At 40.2% G+C, this 21,893-nt stretch overlaps 1 protein-coding gene across 4 annotated transcripts in view; it reads left to right on the top strand.

The window, feature by feature from the left end:
* Positions 1-21,893, top strand: part of brwd3 (bromodomain and WD repeat domain containing 3) — a 104,864-nt gene that overhangs the window by 59,200 nt on the left and 23,771 nt on the right. For all 4 annotated transcript variants that reach the window (XM_041195342.1, XM_041195341.1, XM_041195343.1 and 1 more), the window contains 9 exons: positions 2,699-2,806; positions 4,157-4,281; positions 8,750-8,832; positions 14,782-14,893; positions 18,031-18,092; positions 18,581-18,736; positions 18,928-19,048; positions 21,453-21,578; positions 21,674-21,752. In XM_041195342.1, coding sequence (XP_041051276.1) covers positions 2,699-2,806; positions 4,157-4,281; positions 8,750-8,832; positions 14,782-14,893; positions 18,031-18,092; positions 18,581-18,736; positions 18,928-19,048; positions 21,453-21,578; positions 21,674-21,752 — 972 coding nt within the window. The remainder of the gene's footprint in view (positions 1-2,698; positions 2,807-4,156; positions 4,282-8,749; positions 8,833-14,781; positions 14,894-18,030; positions 18,093-18,580; positions 18,737-18,927; positions 19,049-21,452; positions 21,579-21,673; positions 21,753-21,893) is intronic.

Raw genomic sequence — 21,893 nt, 5'->3', positions numbered from 1 at the left:
GTGGTTGATATTTTTCAAATTTAGTTGTAAATGAAATGCTTTGGGATGTGATTAGACACTTTGTAAACATGTTTATCTATTTGCCTTCTATGTGTCTTATCTTGCTTTAAGTGGATAATATTTTTAACCTTTTAACAGTTTTACTAACTTCAATGTTGTAAAGCAGTTTTTCAAAAAAAAAAATTGCAAACACTAGAGTATATAGCAACAGCAGGAGCAGGAAATAAGTCTTCAAAGTTATGCTGACACTTTTCAGGGGACACTTGAAATGTTGCACTATATTCAAGTTTGCTATCACACCTCAAAGACTGATTTGGATCCTTCAGCATGATGGGAATATTGACCAGCTTGATATGCTTTGCTGGAAATGTATGATCTCTTGAGCTGAAAAGTAGGAAAATGATAATGAAGTACCTGAGAAAACATTGCCAGTCCACAGCTTCAAGTGCACTAAAGTGTTTTATTTGAGTCTTTAAAACCTTAATATGCTAATTCAGAGGTCCTCGACTCCCAGAATGGAAGTCTTCCTTCAAGCCTTGCATAGGATTCCTCGTGACTGAATCCTTAGGAACTACTGCCACAAAGGGCTGCCTTAATAGTTGCAACTTATTAACATGTAGCCATAAAATAGATCAGGTATGTAACATTCACTTAAAAATCTGAGCCTCATGACCAAGAGAAGCAAATAGATTTGTCAGAGTAAATTCATCAGCAAGTGCCTCATCAGATTAGGATGAACTGTCCCTGGGCCCTTTCACTAGTCTTTGACAGATAAAACCTTTCAGCTTCAAGAAATTACTGAAACAGATTGGGCCATTTCCAAGGTTGGTTACTTCCACTAAGTGAAGAAAGACTGCCATCCTGCAGAAGAAAATAGTTGCCAAGACTGGGACTCAGCAGTGAGACCAATGGCTTATGGATTGCCACATACTGGCATGGTTCTGTTTAGCATCACATCAACATTAGCTACAGCAGTAATTTTTACAAATGCCTTATGATGAGAGAAGATATATTTTTGTGGCCAAAGTGGACCAAACACTAGAATTATTACAGCAGAAGATATTTGCTTTGAGTGAAATATCTGTGCAAATTCCTTTTAATAGCTTCAATTTGCTTAACTGTTAGGCTATGTTGAATTCTGGTTTAGGCATAATTTTTTGTGCCATCATGATATTACTTGCCACTTTCCCACCTGCGGGAATTATTTTTCTTTATTCTTACATGGGATGTGGGAGCTGATGGCAAGGCCAGCATTTGTTAGCCATCCCATGAACCGAGTGGTTGGCTAGGCCATTTCAGCATCAACCACATTTCTGTGAATCTGGAGTCACATGTAGGCCAGACCAGGTAAGGATGGCAGATTTTCTTCCCTAAAAATCATTAGTGAACCAGGTGGGTTTTTTACGACATGTGATAGTTTCATGGTCACCATTACAGAGACTGGCTTTCAATTCCAGATTTATTTACTGCATTCAAATCCACAAGTTCCTGTGGTAGGAATTAAACCCATACGCCCAGACCATTAGCTGGGTCTCTGGATTACTGGTCCAGTGACATTATCACTATACCACCATCTCCCCGTTTGCCCTTATTTCTCCTGTCGCCACCCATTCGTAAACAAAGGTGCTTTTGGTTTTGATTTCCCACTTTATAAGCAGTGGCATACTTCCCAATCTTTCAGTCCTGGTGTGATTCAAGCAAATTCAGGATAGGGTAAATACAGAGGGGTAGTTCATTCGTGCACACTCAAACACAAGGAGGGTCAAAACGTTGCCTCCTTTTCACTCATACAATAAAAGTTGGGGAATAGAAAAAGAAAGATTTACAGGGCAAGGACCACGGAATAAACAATTATTGTTTCACATGAGTCCAGAGTCCAAAGTCAAAATCTAATGGTGTATTCCTTCAGAGGTCAGCAGGTTGAAGTTTGATGCTGGGTAATTCACTTTTCCAGTAGAGATGACTTTCAGAATGAGAGAGGCATGTGGAAATGAATTAATCTTGTAGGCGCTGGTACAGAAGTTCCACTAGAAACAGTGTGGCTGAGAGGTGGAGGGCAGGCATTCAAACCTGGAGAGAGCCCTTTTTCTGAGCTGCTCCTTGCTAGATGGAAAATAGCAGAATGATTGGCAGTACAGCAATACAGTGTAACTGGTTCTCCCAGCTAGTGGTGGGGTGGGAGGGGTAGGGAGGAGGCCCTACTTTCTCTCAACCTTTGGCAAAGGATGTATTTTCCTTTGTCTGCATTCTTGAGATTGTTAATGTTTCAATTATTAAGAATTTGAAAGAAGGTTGCAGGGTCCTTTGTCCTAGTAGACTAGTGGTCTCCATAGGCCAGGCTTAGGAAATGTAGATGGCCTTTGTATAATTACCTTTGAATTTGCTTTCTGCATCTCTCAGAGCCGTTAGGATCTCTTCAGAGATTGAGGTGTCAGCTTCTCAGACACTGCCAGAAAGTTCCTTTTGTTTGAAAGTCACAGCCTGACGTGGCTTTGGTGATTTTTGAAGTCTTTGTCCAGTTTTTAAAATTTTAGGAAGTAGCCATGATGATATATATAATAAATTGGAAATCTGAACTGAAAGTTGGTATGGATGAATGTAGAGGGAGAATTGTTAAATGAGCAGAAAATGGTACCTTAACAGAAAACTTACCCAAATTGTAAACCTATGTTTTTAAGAATTTTGATTATCATTTCAGGTTATATATTTTCGCCAAGGGCATGAAGCATATGTGAAAGCTGTTAAAAAAGCAAAAGTCTACAGTGTAAACCTTCAGAAGCAACCATGGATCAAATTAGAACTCAGGGTGAGTGTGGCTGTTTACAAAAATAACTGCAGTATATACTTGAGTGTAAGACAACTTTTATCTCCCCCCACTTCCAGTTAAACCTATTTTTTTTAAAAATCAGCGGCACAAGTTTAAGATTATATAACTTTTATTTACTATCTTTCATTGTCTGGTTGGTATCTGTAAATGTATTTTCCATTTTCTCTTGTCTTTTGTGGTTTAATAGCTGCAGTTTGCTAATGTGATGCTCGCCTATAGGGGAGAATTTTCTCCCCGTTGGGGGAACTCAGCGGGAGTGGGCGCGCAGCCGACCACTGCCCGCAGTTGGCTGCGTGCAGCAATTTTACGTGAGCAGGCCAATTAAGTCCCGCCCAGCGCAACTCGCACCTGGAAGCGCTGAGTGCTCCCTTTGCATGCGGGGGGAAGAGGTTGAGTCGGGGTCTGCGCTCTTTCGTGCATGCGCACAAAAGAGCGCAGAAATCTTCAAGGCACAGAGCTGCCTTAGGGAGATTAGTTTGATTTTGAAAGCTATAAATAAAGAAAAAAAATTTAAGACATGTCCCCTCATGTGACAGTGTCACATGAGCTGGGACATGTCTTATGAATTTTATTAAAAATTTTAATTAAAGTTTAAAAACCTTCGTGAAACCTCATCCTGTCCGTGTATGAGGTTTCATGATAAATGCGAAGGCCACCTGTGCTCTTCATCTGCCCGCCAACCTTAAGGTTGGACAGGCAGCTCTATTAATTATTTTAATTGATATTTAAATGGCCTTAATAGGCCTTTGACAGTTTGGCGGACATGCAGCCAACTCCGGTGTACGCCCGCCGAACTGAAGGTCTGAATGACACGTGACGTCGGGACGCACACCTAACTTCACCGTGCATCATTTTACATGTCGGCGAGGGGGCCTACCCCCACACACTGACCCAAAGATCCTGGCCATAGAAACTGTGAAGCTTTTAATGTTTCAGATTTAGTGATTTTGGGGGGGGGGAAAAAACACGCTGTTAATTATTACTGACCAGAACCAGTGAATTTAAACTTAAAACCAAACACACTGCCAATGAAAAATATATTTGAAGAAATCACAATGTTAGCACTTAATGACCCTTCCTTTAGGAACTGGTTTCTGACAAGCTAATTACAGCAGTTGCATTAAGTTGAAGAACTTGTTTTAACCCGCAATGTAATGAAGTTAGGGAAATATTTTCCGAAATAGTTCACAATCAATACATATATCTTTATGATGTTGCAGGAAAAATAGATAGGGTGTCTAAAATCTATTTACTACTGATTTTCATTTAACTTATTGAGCTTCTCTCTGCTAATCGTGTATTTTCGTATTTTTTTTCAAATATCCACAGGAACAAGAGATTGTTAAGGTTGTTGGGATCAAGTATGAAGTTGGGCCACCTACATTATGCTGCCTGAAGCTTTCGCTTTTAGATCCCATCACTGGCAAAATGACTGGAGAATCATTCTCTATTAAGTAAGTAGCTCTTCATATTTTAGGCTCAGTTAAGTTTCTGGTAGTAGTAACCCCTAGGATTTGAATGGTGGGGAGATTCAACAATGGTCATGCTACTGAATGTCAGGAAAAGGTAGGTAGATTCTCTTGTTGGAGATGGTCATTGCCTGGCACGTGTGTGGCAAGAGTGTTTGTGCCACGAATTAATCTAAGCCTGAATGCTGTCCAGATTTCGTTGCACGCGAACATGGACTTCCACCAATATCTGAGGAGTTGCGAATGGTACTGAACACTACGTAATCATCAGTGAACAGCCCCTCTCCTGACCTTGTGATGGAGTTAAGGTCATTGATGAAGCAGCTGAAGATGGTTGGCCTAGGACACTGTCCTGAGGAACACCTGTAGTGATGTTCTAGCACTGAAATGATTGGCCTCCAACAACTGCAATCATCTTCCTTTTTGTGTTAGGCGTGACTCCAACCAGTGGAGAGTTTTCCCTTGATTCCCATTGACTTCAATTTTACTCGGGCTCTTTGATGTCACACTTGGTCAAATGCTCCCTTGATGTTCTACCTCCGGAATTCAGCTCTTTTATCCGTGTTTGGACCAAGACTGTAATGGGCTTTGGGCAAGGAACCTTGGTGGAACCTAACCTGAGCATTGATGGGTAAGTTATTGTTGCATAAGTCTCGCTTGATTATACTTCAGTGACACCTTCCATCAGTTTGCCAATGTTCGAGAGGAGGCTTTTTGGGTACATTGGCTCAAGTTTTAAGGTTATATAGCTTTTATTTACCACATTTTATACCAAATAGCAACTGGTTGGTATCTGTAAATTTATTTTCCATTTTCTCTTGTCTTTTGGAGTTTTAATGGCTGCAGCTTTTAAAGTTTGAGATTTAGTGATTTTTGGGTTGGGGGGGGTGGGGGGTGGAAACAGGCTGAGGTAATTATTAATGACTCAAACGCAGTGAATTTAACTTAAAACCAAACACAAGAGCTACCAATCAAAAAATACATTTGATCAAATCACACAAAGACCAGATTAGATTTGTCCTGCTTGTGGACAAGACAACCTGTGCAATTTTCCACTTTCCAGTTTCATGTCTGTGTGGGAGCTGTATTGGAGCAGCTTGACTAGAGGAGTGGCTAGTTCTGTACAAGCCTTCAGTACGAATGCCATTATGTTGTCAGGGCATGTAACCTTTGCTGTATCCTGTGCCTCAGCCACTTGCAAACCAAACCCTTGGCCAAGTTTCCTAAATAAACACAATTGGTTAAAGGATTGGTGTTTGTGAAATTGTAGTTGTTTTTAACCATGTGCATATACCCAATGATATTTGGCAAAAAAGGAGTGACATGGTGGTGACTGAGAAAAGTCACAATAATGTTACCCTGTTCGAGTTCTGTGATGGTTTGCAAAGATAGTTCTACCCATGATACTAAGAGTTAGTTATCAAAACATTACAAGCTGTACTTTTCCACAATAAAAAATTGACAGGATTTAATTCGTGACTAACCCCTTATAACTTAGAATTTTAAATATCTTTAAAATAAGATGTTAATTTTTTTGAGAAAGTTCCAAAGCACACTTCTATGTGTTTTTCGATATATTCTTGCACAATTATGCAGATTTTCATTCAAATGCAACATCTAAGTAAGCATTGAGGGGTTCAGAGCATGACTACGGATTGCTATTGCACTAATAATGCAAAAATGTGTCCGTAGCATTTTTCTTGGCAGCTAGCCTCTAATTCAGAATTTAAGGGGCTGTGAAGAAATTGAGATAAATATAGTCATTCTTCTGATTCCATCACTCATCTCCCACTTAGCTGTAAGGAAAAATATAGTTCTGTTGCCTAGAAAGGGTAAGATGTGAAGCTACTTTTTAAATTGCCAATTCACATTCTTAAAGGCAAACGTGAAGTTATCAACTATCTGAAATGAAGAGCTTGCATGTGAGGGTGAATTGAATCGGGCTGTTTTATTCGTTAATGGGATGTGTGCATGCTGGCTAGGTGAGCATTCATTATCCATTCTTGAGATTGAACTGATGCAGTACATGCAGTGTAGGTACACCCACAGCCCTGTTAGGAAGGGAGTTCCAGAATTTTGACCCAGTGACAGTGAAGTAACGGTGATATTGTCCCATGTCAGGGTGGTGTGACTTGGAGAAGAACTTTCAGGTGGTGGAGTTCTCATGCATCTGCTACCCCTTGTCCTTCTCAGTGCTTGAGGTTGTGGGATTGGAAGGTTCTGTCAAAGAAGCCTTGTTGAGTTTCTACAGTGCACCTTGTAGATGATGCACACTGCTACCACTTTTTGTTGGTGGTGGATGAGATGCCTATCAAGTGAGCTGCTTTCTCCTGGAAGTGTCAAATTTGACTTTTGTCAGAGCTGCACTCATCCAGGCAAGTGGAGAACATTCCATCGCACTCCTCAATTGTGCCTTGTAGATGGTGGACAGGATTTAGAGAGTCAGAAAGTGAGACTCTGCAGAATTCCCAGCCTCTGACCTGTTCTTGTATCCACAGTATTTATGTGGCTGATCCAATACGGTTTCTCGTCCACGGTGTTGTTGATGTTGAAAGTGGGGCATCCAGCGATGGTAATGCCATTGAATGTCAGGATAGATGGTTAGATTATCTCTTGTTGAGATGGTCATTGCCTAGCACTTAATTGGAAGTAACATTCATGCCACACATAAGCCCAAGCCTGGATATTGTCTATGTAATGCTGCATTTGGACACAGACTGCTTGAGTATCTGAGGAGTAATGAATGGGGCAGACCATTGTGCAATTATCAGTGAACATCATAGTTTTGACCTTTTGATGGAGGAAAGGTCATTGATGAGCCAGTTGAAGATGGTTAGGCCTAGGACACTGCCCTGAGAAACTCCTGCAGTGACGTCCTGAGATGAAGATGGTTGACCCCTGACAACCGCAACCATCTTCCCTTGTGGTAGGTATGACTCCAACCACCGGAGAGTTTTATTACCTGACTCCTATTGACTCCAATTTTGCTAAGGCTCCTTAATGCCACAATCAGTCAAATGCTGCCTTGATATCAAGGGTAATCACTCTCACCTCACCTCGGGCGTTCAGCTGTTTTGATCAAGGCTGTAATGAGGTCAGGAGTTGAGTGGTTCTGGCAGACCCCAAACTGAGTGTCAGTGAGTAGGTTATTGCTGAGAAAGTGCTTGATATCACTGTCGATGACTCCTTCCATCACTTTGCTGATGATCGAGAGTAGACTGATGGGGCGGTAATTGGCCGGGATGGATTTGTCCTGCTTTTTGTGTACAGGACATAGCTGGGCAATTTTCTACATTGCCAGGTAGATGCCAGTGTTGTAGCTGTACTGGAAAATCTTGACTAGGGGCTCAACTAGTTCTGGAGGGCAGGTCTTCAGTACTGTTACCAGAATGTTGTCAGGGCCCATAGCTTTTGCAGTATCCAGTGTCTTTGGACATTTCTTGATATCACGTGGAGTGAATCGAATTGGCTGAAGACTGGCACTGTGATGTTGGGGTCCTCAAGAGGAGACTGAGATGTATTATCCACTCGGTACTTCTGGCTGAAGGTGGTTGCAAATGTTTCTGCCCTGTCTTTTCCACTAATGTGCCTGGCCCTCCCATCATTGAGATGGGGATATTTGTGGTGACGACGACTCCAGTGAGTTGTTTAATTGTCCACCATCATTCCTGACTGGATGTGGCAGGACTGCAGGGCTTAGATGTAATCCATTTGTAGTGGGATTGTAGCTCTGTCTATTGCATGCTGCTTCCGCTGTTTAGCATGCAATTAGTCCTGTGTTGTAGTTTCACCAGGTCGACATCACATTTTTAGGTATACCTGGTGTCGCTTCTGGCATGCCCTCCTGCAATCTTCATTGAACCAGGGTTGATCCTCCAGTTTGATGGTAATGGTAGAGTGGAGGATATGCCGGACCACAAGGTTACAAATTGTGGTTGAATGCACTTCTGCTGCTGATGGCCCGTAGCGTCTCTTGGATGGCCAATTTTGAGTTGCTAGATCTGTTCAAAATTTATCCCATTTTTGCATGGTGGTAGTGAGATACAACGTGACAGCACTGTGAAGACGGTGGCTCAAGAACAGCTGGAATTTAACCATGATCACTTCAAACTCAAAATTAAACTGTGGCCGCAAGGTTCAACAGGTCAGGTTTTCCATAGTTACATACCTACGTTTTTGTATAGCATTCCCTGACAGCGGGTGGGGAAGAAGAAAGGAATAACAGCTCATGATGCAATTACTTTCTGTTCCCTCTGCCTGCAGTTTTCCACCTAATATGCCCATTTCTCAGTTATAAGCAATGTGCTGCACTTCCATTCAATGCCAATTCCATTTTGGACTTTTAATTGTTGGATTCTGAACTCAGGGAAAAAAAAAAATTTTGGATTAATTTTTAAGCATCTGATTACGCTGAACTTTTGGTGGTCTTATGAAGTATCTTTAAATTTTTCAGATACCACGATATGCCAGATGTCATTGACTTTTTAGTGTTGCGGCAATTTTATGAAGAAGCAAAAAAGAGAAATTGGCAAGTCGGTGAGTTTTCCTCTGTAGGATTCCTTTTATTATTACTTTGGAGTTGCTATCTTTAAAAAAAAATGCTCTGCCACTTATTCAATTTTTCTGTACTGGTTTTCATGATTTGATTATTTTTTTTAAAAAGGCATTGGATTAAAAAAAAGGCCTTTGACAGTTCCAGTAAAATCCCAGTTTTTCCAAAACCACACTGACTTCTAAAATGGAAAATGAGCATCTGAATGAACCCATAACCAGCTAAGTAGTCTTATAACATTGAAGCAAACAACATATCACTTTTGGTATTGGTGATAGAGAGTTGGAGGTAATCTTTAATAATGGGGCTGTTTATTCCATGAGAAGGGAAATATCAAGGCTATTAATTTAGAGACTGAATAATATGAAGTCCATTTTTTGTTAAATGATTATTCAGACATTTATTGTGATGATGCTTTGGATATCAAATTCTACAACTGCTCATTATTCTCTGGAAACTGTCCAGCATTGAGATGAACCGGCTGTTTAGCTGTTTTGAGTATCTGATCTTTAGCATGGCAAAGTTAGCTGCCCTTTGGTTCTGGACTTTAACAGAACTGAGATGGGCATCCGACTAAGGCAGCACTGTTGGAGCTGCTGGGTATTAGCAAAATGGAAATACGACTTGATTTGGAAACCCTCTGGCAGAGGAACAAATCTATGTTTGACATGAGAGGGTACGGAGGAGTTTTATGAGAGTGACACTCGGAATGGAAAATGTTAGATTTGAGGAAAGATTAAATAGGCTGGAATTATTTGGTAGGACCCGAGGAAGGATATATTTCCTTAAGCAGAGAAGTCAAAAACTAGGATTGTAGATTTAAATTGGCAGAAGAATTAAAGGGGAGCTGGAAATTTTTTCACCAAGTAGGAGGTGGGGGTTTGGAGTTTACTGCCTGAAGGCCTGGTAGAGACAGAAACAATCATCACTTTAAAACAAATTCTGATATTCGCTTGGAAGTGCAAATAGTGATGCTGCAGATACACAGTTGGAAGGTGGTAGTGAGATAGAGCTGAGTGTTATCAGCTTTTATGTAAAACCAATGCTATGCTTTTGGATGATGTTGCTGAAGGGCAACATTTGATGAGAAATAGAAAGGGTCAAGGATGGGTCCTTGTGGCACACCAGAGGGAGTGGTGTGGGAATTGGCAGAGAAGTCATTGCAAGTGATCCTCTGGCTATAATTACATAGGTGATAATGGAATCAAGCGAATGCAATCCTACCCAGCTGAACGATGTTGGAGAGGCATGGTATAATTAGCCATGCCAAAAGCTGCATATAGTTTGAGAAGAATAAGGAGAGAGAGAGTTTACCTTTGTGACTTTTTGGTGAATCATTTCAATACTGTCAAAGGAATGGAAACCTGAACAGAAGGATACAAACATGGAACTCCAGGAAAGGTGGGCATGAAGTTGGAAGGAGACAACATGTTCAAGGACTTGGGAGAGGACAAGTAAGGTTGGAGATGGGGTGGTGGTTTCCAGGAGTGGTGCAGTTGGCTTGTTGAGGAAAGGTGTGATAACAGCAGGTGTAAAGGAGAGAAGAACAGCACCTGGTGAGAACTGTTAACAATATCTGCTAACATGGGACCGAGAGATGAAGTTGAATAGTTAGCACTTTAGTTAGACAATATTATCGAGAAAGCAAGAGGTGGGCCTCATGGACAAGATAAGCACAGAGAGGGCATAGGGGAGATGGGAAAGAAACTAGAGAGAGATGTTCAGAGGTAGGGCAGGGGGGAGCTTTAGAGAACATTTGGCCAGGTGGGCTAGTGGATGGGAAGGAGGCGGCAGAGACAGCTGAGTCTGTAAGCTCCTCGCATTTATTATTGGAGGTGGGGGAGACGGTGGAAGAAGGGTTTAAGAAAAACTGTTTGCATTAGAGAAAAGAAGCCTGGGGTTATATTTGCATGTGAGGATGATCCTAGAATAATAAGCAGTTTTAGTATATGAGAAGAGAAGCCTGTAGTGCATTATGTACTCAGCCAGATCTGGAGGTGGATATTTGTAACAGTTGTCTGCCATATCTTTTCAAGTCTGCATCCCTTGGACTTAAGGGAGCAGAGATGAGGGCTGTATCAGAGGGAGCAGCCAGGGTGAGAGAGTAACGGTTTTACTGGGAACTAGAGCCTCAAGGGGAGATGAACAAACTAGTAACTGCAGAAATGTGGTGAACAGAAGGCCAAAGGCTAGATGGTTGGGATTTTGAGAACGCAGGTGTAAGTGAATTGGAGGTGGTTTTTTCCAAGGACAGATGCAGAAGGCAGTAAAATTGGGGATGAGAGTGGAGAACGATTCAAGGAAGTGATCAGAAATGGCCCATCTCTGATATAATGGAACTAGCAAGACCACATGAGATGGCATGGACAGGGGGATTGTTGTGAATAAAAGTTGGGCGTTTACATGGACGGAAAGATTTAGGGAGATAAGGCAATGAACTCTGAAGCGAGAGAACATGGTGAGTCATGGTGGAGGTTAAAATCAGACTTAGAAGCCATTGGTGAAGAGGCTGAGGGAGGAATTCAGCGAGAACCTTTTTATCGTCCTTGGAGGATGTTTGAGGTTGCGGGTTTTGAATAAGGGATGGAAAAAGATGAGGTGCTTAGTTGAGAAGAAAGTGTCAGAGAAACAGGGGTTCAGGCCAAGATGTGATCGGGTAACAAGCACCACATTCCAACCGTAGTAATTTTGTGGGGACAATGGCGGAAGGTATAGCCAGGCGGGGTGGCTTCATTTAGGGGGAAAGTATCATCAAATTTTTGTTACAATCATGATGTCCATGCAGTCATGCACAATAATTAATACACTGAATGGGAAAGTGAGTGAGAGAGTCGGGTGGCATTGCTACTCATGATGAGCCAGTGCTGAATACCTTGAGGATGACGTGGAGGGAGGCATGGGGAAGCTGTAAGGGGAAGCCTGGGACAGCAGCAAGAGAGCAGGAACGAGTGTAGATGGTTGGGGTAGGGAATTGGGAGGATAAAGTAAGGAGAGAAGTGAAAAGAGGTATGTATGGTAATAGACAAGGGAGGTCCAGGAGGTGTAAAAAGGAAAAGTAAATTTGGTTCTTTTTTTCTTTCAAATAATTATAGAAAATAGGTTTTGTTACACATGAGCAATTTAGCATTTGGCTTCTTGAATGATACAGGTACGTTCTGGGGATTTGTGCGCATGCCAATGTAGGACCTGCAATTGCGGACAAAAATGTGAAGTTGAAAACTCAGTTTTTGGGAGAAGCTTGGTGCCTTTAAAGCTTTAATGAAGGCCAATTAAAAATTAGTTGATAATTTTAATTGTTATTGTAAAATATGTAATTATTGGAATGGATTTTGTTTAACAACTTATTTATTTATTAGAAATTGAAGAAATGAGAATCATAGGAGAATTTTTCAAAAATATTTGAGTGATTTAGTAGATCAAAAAACATGGTGAAAGCTGGCATAACGGGCTGGATTTATGGGGCCAACAGCGGTCTTGTCCACTGGTCAGAGAACTGGCAGGGAACCCCCCCCCCCCCATCAGATTCATGGGGGAGGTCTGATGGAATCAAAGGCCCTTTAGGCACTTAAGTGGCTACCATGGGGCCTTCCCCAAGACTGAGGTCCCTGGTGGTGGAAGTCCCACCCAGCAAGAGCTACCGCCAATTGAGGCTGGCAGCTGTTCATTATCATCAGCAGTGGTGTTACCTGGTGGCAATACACCCACCAGAAGTCCAGGAATGTCATGGGACCCCCATCCAGAGGTGAGAGAGGGCAGGCTGGGGGATGTTGGAGAGGAGGTAGGGGGATCAGAGGTAAGGGCAGGGGGGTGGTTCACAGTGGCCCCCTCTTCTTCCAAATCCTAGATCCCTCAATCAGGCACAGAGTGGACCACCCCGTGTCTCATGTGAGGTTGCCAGCAAACCAGATAGGTTTTGCTGGGCGACCTTCAGTGGGATCAGGAAAGTCTGCAGTTCCCATTAAATCGCTGAGGCACCACTAAATTGTGGTGGTCTCACGGATAATTGTCAATTAGCTCATTAATGAGCCTAATTGACATGTTACCATCAGCCAGAAATCCCGCATCAATCCTTTTCGCCCTCTGACTTAATCAAAATAGGTTCTCCTGCCACAGGAAGACGGATATGGGGGGTCTCCTGTGAGTAAGTGAGACCAGCCACTGTGGTCCCTACAGCAACGGGCTGTTATTAAATCCAGCCCACTTTTTTTCTAATATGAAGTATTAATGTGGCTTTTTCAGCAAGGCACAGGGAGTAATGTTAATGTGTGCTGGAAGTGCATGCTAACAGCCACAACTTTTATTATGTTAAGGGCACTATATAAATACAGTGTCCCAAGGTGCTTTACAGGAACATTATAATACAAATATGTTACCAAAACAAACAAGGAGTTATCAAATAGATAACCGAAAGCTTGATCAGAGGTAGATTTTAAAGAGTGAGGTAGAGAAGCAGATAGTGTAAGGGAGGGTATTCCAGAGCTTAGGGCTCAGGCAGCTTAAGTGATGGAGTGATTAAAATTGGGGATGCTCAAGAGGCCAGAATTAGAGGAGGGCAGATATTTCGAAGGTTGTGGAACTGGAGGAGATTACAAAGATAGGGGAGGGCAAAGCCTTGGAAGGATTGAAATCAAGATTTGAAATTTTAAATTCAAGGCCAGGAGCCAATGTAGGTCAGAGAGCACAGGGGTGATAGGGGAACAGCACTTAGTGTGAGTTAAGACACAGGCAGCAGAGCAGCAGAGCTTTGGATGAGCTCAAGTTTATGGAGTCTAGAATATGGGAGTACAGCCAGAAATGGGTTGGAATAATGAAATCTGGAGGTAAAAAAGGAATGAGTGAGGGTTTCAACAGCAGATGAACTGAGAGATGGGTGAAATCGTGTGAAGTTAAGAAGCTGGATATAGGTAGTCTTAGTAATGGTGCAAATAAGAGGTCGGAAGCTAATCTCACACCACCATGTGCAAAAATATAATGTAGATAAGGCATGAAAAGATTAGGGAAGTAGGAGTAAAGTTAAATGGAATAGAGAAAGGGATGATACTGAGCAGGATTAGTTTTTTCTAATTGTAACTATTGTTTCATAATTTTAATTTAGGATTATTACAGTAACAGCTGCTCTTGACATTTGAGAAATTAATGTTTTAACATCACAATTGCTGACTAGAAATACTGCAAAATAGCCTGGCGCAGCACACTTGTGTTTGGAGACAATGGTAGTTAAAATTGAGCAAGGATGCAATAATTGATTGGGGAGGTAACGAAGCTTTAAAGCTGGTATGAGAGAGCATGTAAATAGCATGCTAGAAATACAGAGCAAGTTTGTTTTGGGTGTTGACCTCAGGAATGCAGAGGTAATTTTTTTTAAAGTACAGCTGCGGTGTCTCAAAACCAGCAACCTTGTGATCGTATCTTGCCAGTTTTTGGGTTGAATGGTTTGGGTCAGGTTAAGGGTCACTTGGATCATGGAAGAAGACAGGTGTGCAAATTCGATAACTAGTCAGTGGGCCAATTTAGGAGATATTGCTGGTTTTTGGATAGCTAGATTTGAGACACTGTGTTCCACTGAAGGTTTATGCCTGTTTTGTGTTCATTTGTTTGGCACTGCCAAAGAAGTGTAGCTATTTATGTGATGAATCTTCACATTTCTTGCATTCAAACAGATAATGATCTCCCCTGGCTCAGTATGCTTCATAATGAATGTAAATTGTAACTCGCATCCAACACATTACAGTTTCTGCCTTTGCATACACAGCTATCTATTATTTATTAAAGTTTTGTTACTTCAATTTCTGATTACATTGAACTATTAAACTGTAGTACTGCAGACTTGCAGTAGCAGAAAAAATGAAAAAGGTTCAGGTAGAGGCCATGTTGCATTCGCAGTTAAGTACTTGTGAGGGATGTTTAAAATAGTTTTGTTACTGTTTTACCAGGAGACAAGTTTCGCAGTATAATAGATGATGCCTGGTGGTTTGGATCAGTACAGAGTCAGCAACCTTTTCAGCCCGAGTATCCTGACAGTTTATTCCAATGTTACAATGTTTGGTGAGGAACTCTTATCTTTTGGATGTTGTTAATAACTTGCATGGATGTTTAAATTTAATTTGAACAGAATCAAGAGATGGAACTAAGTATTATTCATAGATTGATTTATTTACTAGTATATACATACTGTCAACTCCAGATATCCAGCACTTCAAATCAATTGCTGTGCTCCTCTGGCATCCTGACTCTTATTGGATGACTTCCCACTTACTATTGGCTCCTGTCTTACGCCTCCACTTCCCCTTTGTTCAAAATGTTTATGTTGAAATAGAATATTTAATTGCTTTTTAAATTTAGAGTTTAAAATTTTAAATTTAAGCAGAAAATGGCACATAGAGAACTGACCTTTCTGTGGCGAAATTGATATTTGATCTGCTGCTACAGGGAGTAAGAAGATTTTAATGTAACAATTTTCTGATGGCTTATAGGAATTAAAACTAAAGTGCATTTGAAAAGATTTCAATTAGGCTCATTTGCTACTCAACACTTTGTTTTAAATTAAATGAGGCCTCTGAGAATACACAGTGCTGGAGTAAGAGGATGCTGTAAAGGGGACAAGGACAGACTCTTATTTGGTTAGAGCTAAGAAAATTAGAGATGCCAGTACATTACTGGGAATATTCTAGAGCCCACCATAGTGGCATAGATAGAGGAGCAAATTTGCAAAGAAATTAGAGAGGTACAAAAATTATGCCATAGTTATAAAGGGTGTTAATTATCCCAATATAGGTTAGGGTAGTAATACTGTAAAGGGCAAAGATGGAATAGTTTCTGTAGTGTTTTCAGGAGCATTTTCTACATCAATGTTTCTGGTCCAACAAGGAAGGGAGCAATGCCGGATCTGGCTCTGGGAAATGTGGTGGGTCAAGTGGATCAGTTGTCAGGAGGGGAACCTTTAGGGAGCAACAATCACACTATCATAAGCCCTAAGTTATTATGGAAAGTGACAAGGAGTAATCCAAAGTAAAAATAATTGGTCCTCCCCCAATTAATTTCAATGGGGTGAGAACAGATTTGTCCCAGGTAACTTGGCATCGAAGATTGACAGGACAAGGGACTGCCTCTAAAGAGTTGTTGTTTCAGGTACAGTTGAGATACATTCCTACAAAGTGGGGAAAGTAGGACTGACAAAACCAGAGCTCCTTGGATGACAAGTGATCGAGAGTAAGATGAAGCAAAAATTGGGTGCATGTGACAAATGTCAGTTGATAATACAAGTGAGAACCAGGCTGAATACAAAGTTCTGAGGGAAGTGATAAGGGACAGTATGAGAAGAGATTGGCAGCTATCATAAAAGGGTATCCAAAAGTCTTCTATCGGCATATAAATAGTAAAAGGAAGAGTGGCGCCAAAGAGGAGACCTATGCATGGAGGCTGAGGGCAGAACTGAGGTTCATGGTTGAGCACTTTGGCAGTGTCTCCCTTGGTAAAGACAGACACAAAGTCATAGTTAAAAGAGAAGGTTGTTAAGGCACTGGATGGGCTAAAAATTGACTTATCAAAAAAAAAACTCAATAGAGGGTTGATAAGGATAATATGGCTGTTGTGATGTGCACGGACTTCCAAAAGGCATTTTAATGAAGTGCCATATAACAGGCTTGTCAGCAAAGTTAATGTCCTAATGAATAAAAGGGACAGTGATAGCATAGTTGCAAAGTTGGTTGAGTGACAGGAAACAGAGTAATGGTGAATGTTTGGTTTTAGGAGGGAATTGGATAATTATCTGAAGAGAAATTTGCAAACCTACAGGGGAGAGCATAGGTGAGTGGGACTAGCTGAGTTGCTCTTGCAGAGTCGGCACAAACATGACAGCCTCCTATACTGTAGTCATTCTGATTCCTTATTTTTGACATTTAAAACTTTTTTGACCAATGTTAGTTAAGTGCTGAGAAGAATATTAAAATTAGAAATATATTAGCAAGTTTGTAATTCAGTTAATTTCTTAATTTCCTAACTGCAAATCAGGGATTCAAAGTATATGAGTAACCAAAACCAACCAAGTTTTAAATCTATTACCTACCATAAGTGCAACAGAGGTGATGGGGGATTTAATAATATAGAATAATTACCCATCCCTATTTTTTCAACAGTCATGTTTGTCATTTTTAAAGTGTCCATCTATTCCTGAAGCTACTCCCCTATTAAATCCATGGGCATTCTTGTGCTTATGCTGTATCCAAGTAGTGATCTATAACCTATGAGTGCTAGCTCCAGTTTTTTTTTTGCCAGGTACTATTGGGTCAGCTGAAGATAGTCAGGAAGCTTTGGCCACTCATTGGGACCCAACAAAAAGCCTGGATACCAGTTTCATATTGATAGTGCTGTTTGTTTCAGCTGCTCTACAGAATTAAGTGAATCATGTTGACTATATCCACACCATTGAGTCATTTTTTTGAGAAATGGGAGATGGTATTAGATAAGACCTTCTGGTAATCGAACATTGAAAATACATCAGTTACATTTATACTTCCAGGAGAGAAAGAGAAGGCTTGCATTTATATAGAACCTTATTTCATCTTTGATATTCTGTGACTGGTTTATAAGCAATCCCACGTCCATTTTACAAGCAACAAGATGAATGACCAGTTATCATTTTGCTTGTGTGGAATAATGTCTAGGATACCTGGTGAACACACTACCGTGGCAACTTTAACATCCTGAGTCAAGGGATCCAGGAATTTGAACGCTGTTTAGCATTTCTGTAAAGGATGGCATCTTTGGTGTACCACTCCTATGATGTCCTGTTGGCCTAAATTATATACTCATATCCAAGGAGGACTTGAACCCACAGCCCTCCGACTTGCAGGTGGAAGTTAATTGTTGAGCTGGGATAGCACAGTTTAAAAGGATTCAGATTTTGCCTCTTGAACGGCCTTCATTTAGTAACATTAAAACAAAATACTGTGGATGCTGGAAATCTGAAAAACAGAAAATGCTGGAAAAACTCAGCAGATCTGGCAGCATCTGTGGAGAGAGACAGAATTAACGTTTCGAGTCCAAATGACTCTCTTTGTAGCAGTTAGTTCTGATGCAGCTCTTTTAAAATGTGAAGTGATTGTGGCAGGACCTAATGCACAATCTTCAAAGCTTTGAGTCTGCATTTCAAAATCTTTTAAATTGTTCTGTTGTGTTTCTAGCTGGGATAATAATGAGTTGGAAAAGATGAGCCCTTGGGACATGGAACAAATTCCTGACAATGGTAGGCCATTTAAATTAATTTTGACAGTACAGTATTAAAAATGCCTAAAAAGCAATATAATTAATTGTACATGGTATTCCTGCACTGTCCTTTGTGTATCTGATTTAAAATGATTTTATTTTAATAAATTTGGGTAATTTTCCCTGTTTACGTACATTTTAGAATCACAGGTAAAGAAAAAGTTGTTGTAGGAGCCATTGTAGAATGCTTTCCCACAAAATCAAGTTTTGTAATTTGCAGTTCTGATCCAAATTACATTAATCAGTTATGATGTCACAGCAATTAGTCTATTTCAAAGTTAATACCTCACAAATGAGATGCACTTCCAACAGTTGCAAAACTGCTATTTAGTATAGCTTTGCTTCAGTTTACTGTATTTTAATATAATTATAAAGGAGTTTGAATCTGTTTGATGGAATCTAAGGATAAATGTCTTTTTAATATGCAAAACAACTACCTTTTTGCATCAATGATGTGTGGTTTTGCAGCTACCTATCCTGAAGAAATTGGTGCCAGTGTCCCTGTCACTCCAGAGGAGCTTAAAGACTTGTTATATAAACCTCAGGAGGGTGAATGGGGATCCGGCTCTGCAGATGAAGAACATAAACGTGTCATTCAGGGAATCGATCAACTGCTTACACTTGGTAATTGCCCAATGCAATTGAATTTAAATTTTAAACCATAAATTCAATCTATTGTGTAGATAAGTTTAAAATTCAGCTTTCTGAATTTTCTGTCATAGTTTTATGTCATAGTTCAGATGTTCGAAAGATAAATGTTTGTTTTAGAGAAATTCAACAAATAGTAATTATACAAATTTTAATTAATTTGACAGAAATGGCTGCACCTTTTTGTGCTCCTGTGGATCTCTGTGCCTACCCATTGTATTGCACTGTGATTGCATATCCAACAGACCTAAGCACCATCAAGAAGAAATTAGAAAACGGGTTTTATAGGTGGGTTTTCATTTCTGCTTCAGCAAAAAGGTTTGCTTCAGTTCAGTCCTTTGCATTTGTTCCCCATTCCTCATTGCCCTGAAAAGGGGGGTGATGGGAAAGCTTTCTTTAAACAATTGAGCAACTTCACAGCGTGTTAAAGATTCCAGTACACAGTGTGGGACTAGAATCATGTGTAAACCGGACTGAGCTGGGTAATAGATTTCTTACCTGAAGAATATTAATGGACAAATTACGAGGTTTATTGAATCCCATTTCAAATGCATTCTTATCTCTGATGGAATGTGAATTTATGACCTCTGGATACCAATCCAGTGTATTTCTGAATGTAAGCACCTATGTGCTGAAGTATGCTGTGAAGTGTTAGCAGATAAAAACTTAAAAGGGGTAGAAATGTTTTCTCTGTCAGTGGGACAAAATACGAGATTCGGGATTGGCCACGCATTATACGCAGTGCCTGACATTCAGTTCTGTTGCAGTCAGTAGGTTAAGAATTAATTGCTGAGTAGTGTGTGTGGCCAATCCAAAACAGCACTCTGTTTTGCTCCATGCTCTACAATCCCCTCCTGTGTCCCCCCTCCACTTCCCCAAAACTGAATTTCTGCCTTCAAAGACTTTAATCTGAATTCCCTTCTCTATTATTTTAGTGGAAAAATGAACTTATGCTTGCATTGATGGTTTAATTTCAGGGTTCCAATCATTTGTTTTCCACCATATATTCACATTGTTTCTCATATTGTTTTATGTGGTTATGCGCAAGTTTAATGAAACTGATTATCAAAGGCAAGTCATGTTTTATTCATGGATCACAGTTCTGTTACCAGTTAAAGCAGATTTTATTTTCTTTTAATCCTGTTGTTCCTCAGTGTATGCTCCGTACACAAACAGGTTCACCCAGATATCCAATGGGGGAAAGACAAGATTGAGATTTCCTTTCAAAAATATTTTCTGAAATTTATTTCTTAACATTAATACAGAAATCTACTTTGAACACTTCAGCAACAGCATTAGAATTTTTGAGCACATATTATTTCATTAGTCAACTTCCTGCCAAATGAATATCATCAGTATGTTTGGTTTCTAGACCAGACATACCAGAAATGTCAATGTTCTAATGAACCTATTTCCATATATTTAATTAGGATCTGCCTCTAAAGGGGGACAGAGGAAGCCCATTCTTTTAATCACACTCTAAGATGTGATTACTGTTAAAACTGCTATGAAAGTTTTATGAGAAGAAAACCAATCGAGACATTATCAAGAGGCGTCAGCCACAGAGATGTATTACTGTCACAAATTCAAGTTGCACAATGGCTTAGAATAATTCTGCTTCCTTATTACCCTACATACCACTTGGAGTTGAGTGAACCTACTTGCAGACCTAGGACAATGTCATTGTGAATGATAACATTTGTTGTAATTTATTGCCCACTCCACCTTGCTCAAGAGAAGTGTAGCTGAGATTAACTGTGGTTAGGAGGAGGATGCTGAAGCAGTATCCTGCCAATCCAAAGATCTGTTCTTCGGTACTGCAGTGTGTCACATTACCCTTTTTTGGGGGTGTATTTGTCATTCAAAACGCTTGTGAATGTTGTTTGATCCCACCTGTTCCATTCAGTTAGATGTTTTGTCTGGGACCACGCTTTTCCTTTCTCTATATCCTCAAATGGTGTTTGTTATTGTTGTTTTGACATAGGGAAAAGTATCTTTTTATGTTTAGCCTTTGGTCGACTTTTCTGGCAATTTTTCCCCTTTCTCAAAACAATTTTGTGTTTCTGTTCATTAGTGATTATGTTGTAAAGCAGGTAGAATGTTTTAAAAGCAAAATACTGTGGGTGCTGGAAATCAGAACTAAAACAGAAAATGCTAGATAGAACTCAGCAGGTCTGGCAGCATCTAAGAGAGAGAAACAGAGTTCATGTTTCAAGTCCGTATGACTCCTCAGAGCTCACTGAAACTCCTAGTATTATGGTCAAGAAGAGTCACACACACAAAATGTTAACTCTGTTCCTCTCTCCACAGATGCTGCCAGACCTGCTGAGTTCTTCCAGCATTTTCTGTTTTTAGTTAGAATGTTTTGTTTGGTGTAACACTTAATCTTTGCACTACTTGGCGAACACTTTTGTTACCAACTCTGGATTTTTTTAGATGTGCCAGCTGTCTCCTTTCTTTCAAGTCTCTTCTCTCTTGCTGATGACCAAATTAGCTGAAGTTGGCAATTGAGTGTTGTGTGTATTAAACCAATGTCATCACAATATGTTTGGTTTTATTTCTTGTCGATGACTAGCAATAAAGTGAAAAAAATAGTACTTACAACACTAATTGGAACATTTTACAGTGAGGTTGTAAACTGTGCTGGGTTGACAGTAGACATGCTATTAACTTCTTAACATCTGAATTATAGGACAGTTTCTGCCCTGATGTGGGAAGTAAGATACATTGAACATAATGCTAGGACTTTCAATGAGCTTGATAGTCCAATTGTCAAGTCTGCAAAATTAATTACAGATGTCTTACTTCAGTTTATTGGGTGAGTTGGTTTCTTTGATAGACACAGCAAACTTTGTTGTTCATAATGTTTGATTTTACCCCATGGTTTACCAGCTGAATTTTTTGTATTTGTAGGGATCAGAGCTGCACCAGTATATTAGAGCTTTATGAGAAAGTTAAGAGAGAGGAACTTAGCAGTGATGAAAATGACAAGGTAAGATATCTTTCTAAGAGGTTGGATTATTAACTACACTCGCATCAAAAGTTATCAAACTAACTTGGTTTACTTTATCTAAGAGATTAGAGATAGGGTCCACTCAAAATCAAATTCACCAAAAAAGGGATTTTGGAAATT

Source organism: Carcharodon carcharias, chromosome 9, assembly GCF_017639515.1.
Source record: "Carcharodon carcharias isolate sCarCar2 chromosome 9, sCarCar2.pri, whole genome shotgun sequence".
NCBI lineage: Eukaryota > Metazoa > Chordata > Chondrichthyes > Lamniformes > Lamnidae > Carcharodon > Carcharodon carcharias.
This window is presented reverse-complemented; position numbering and strand designations above follow the sequence as displayed.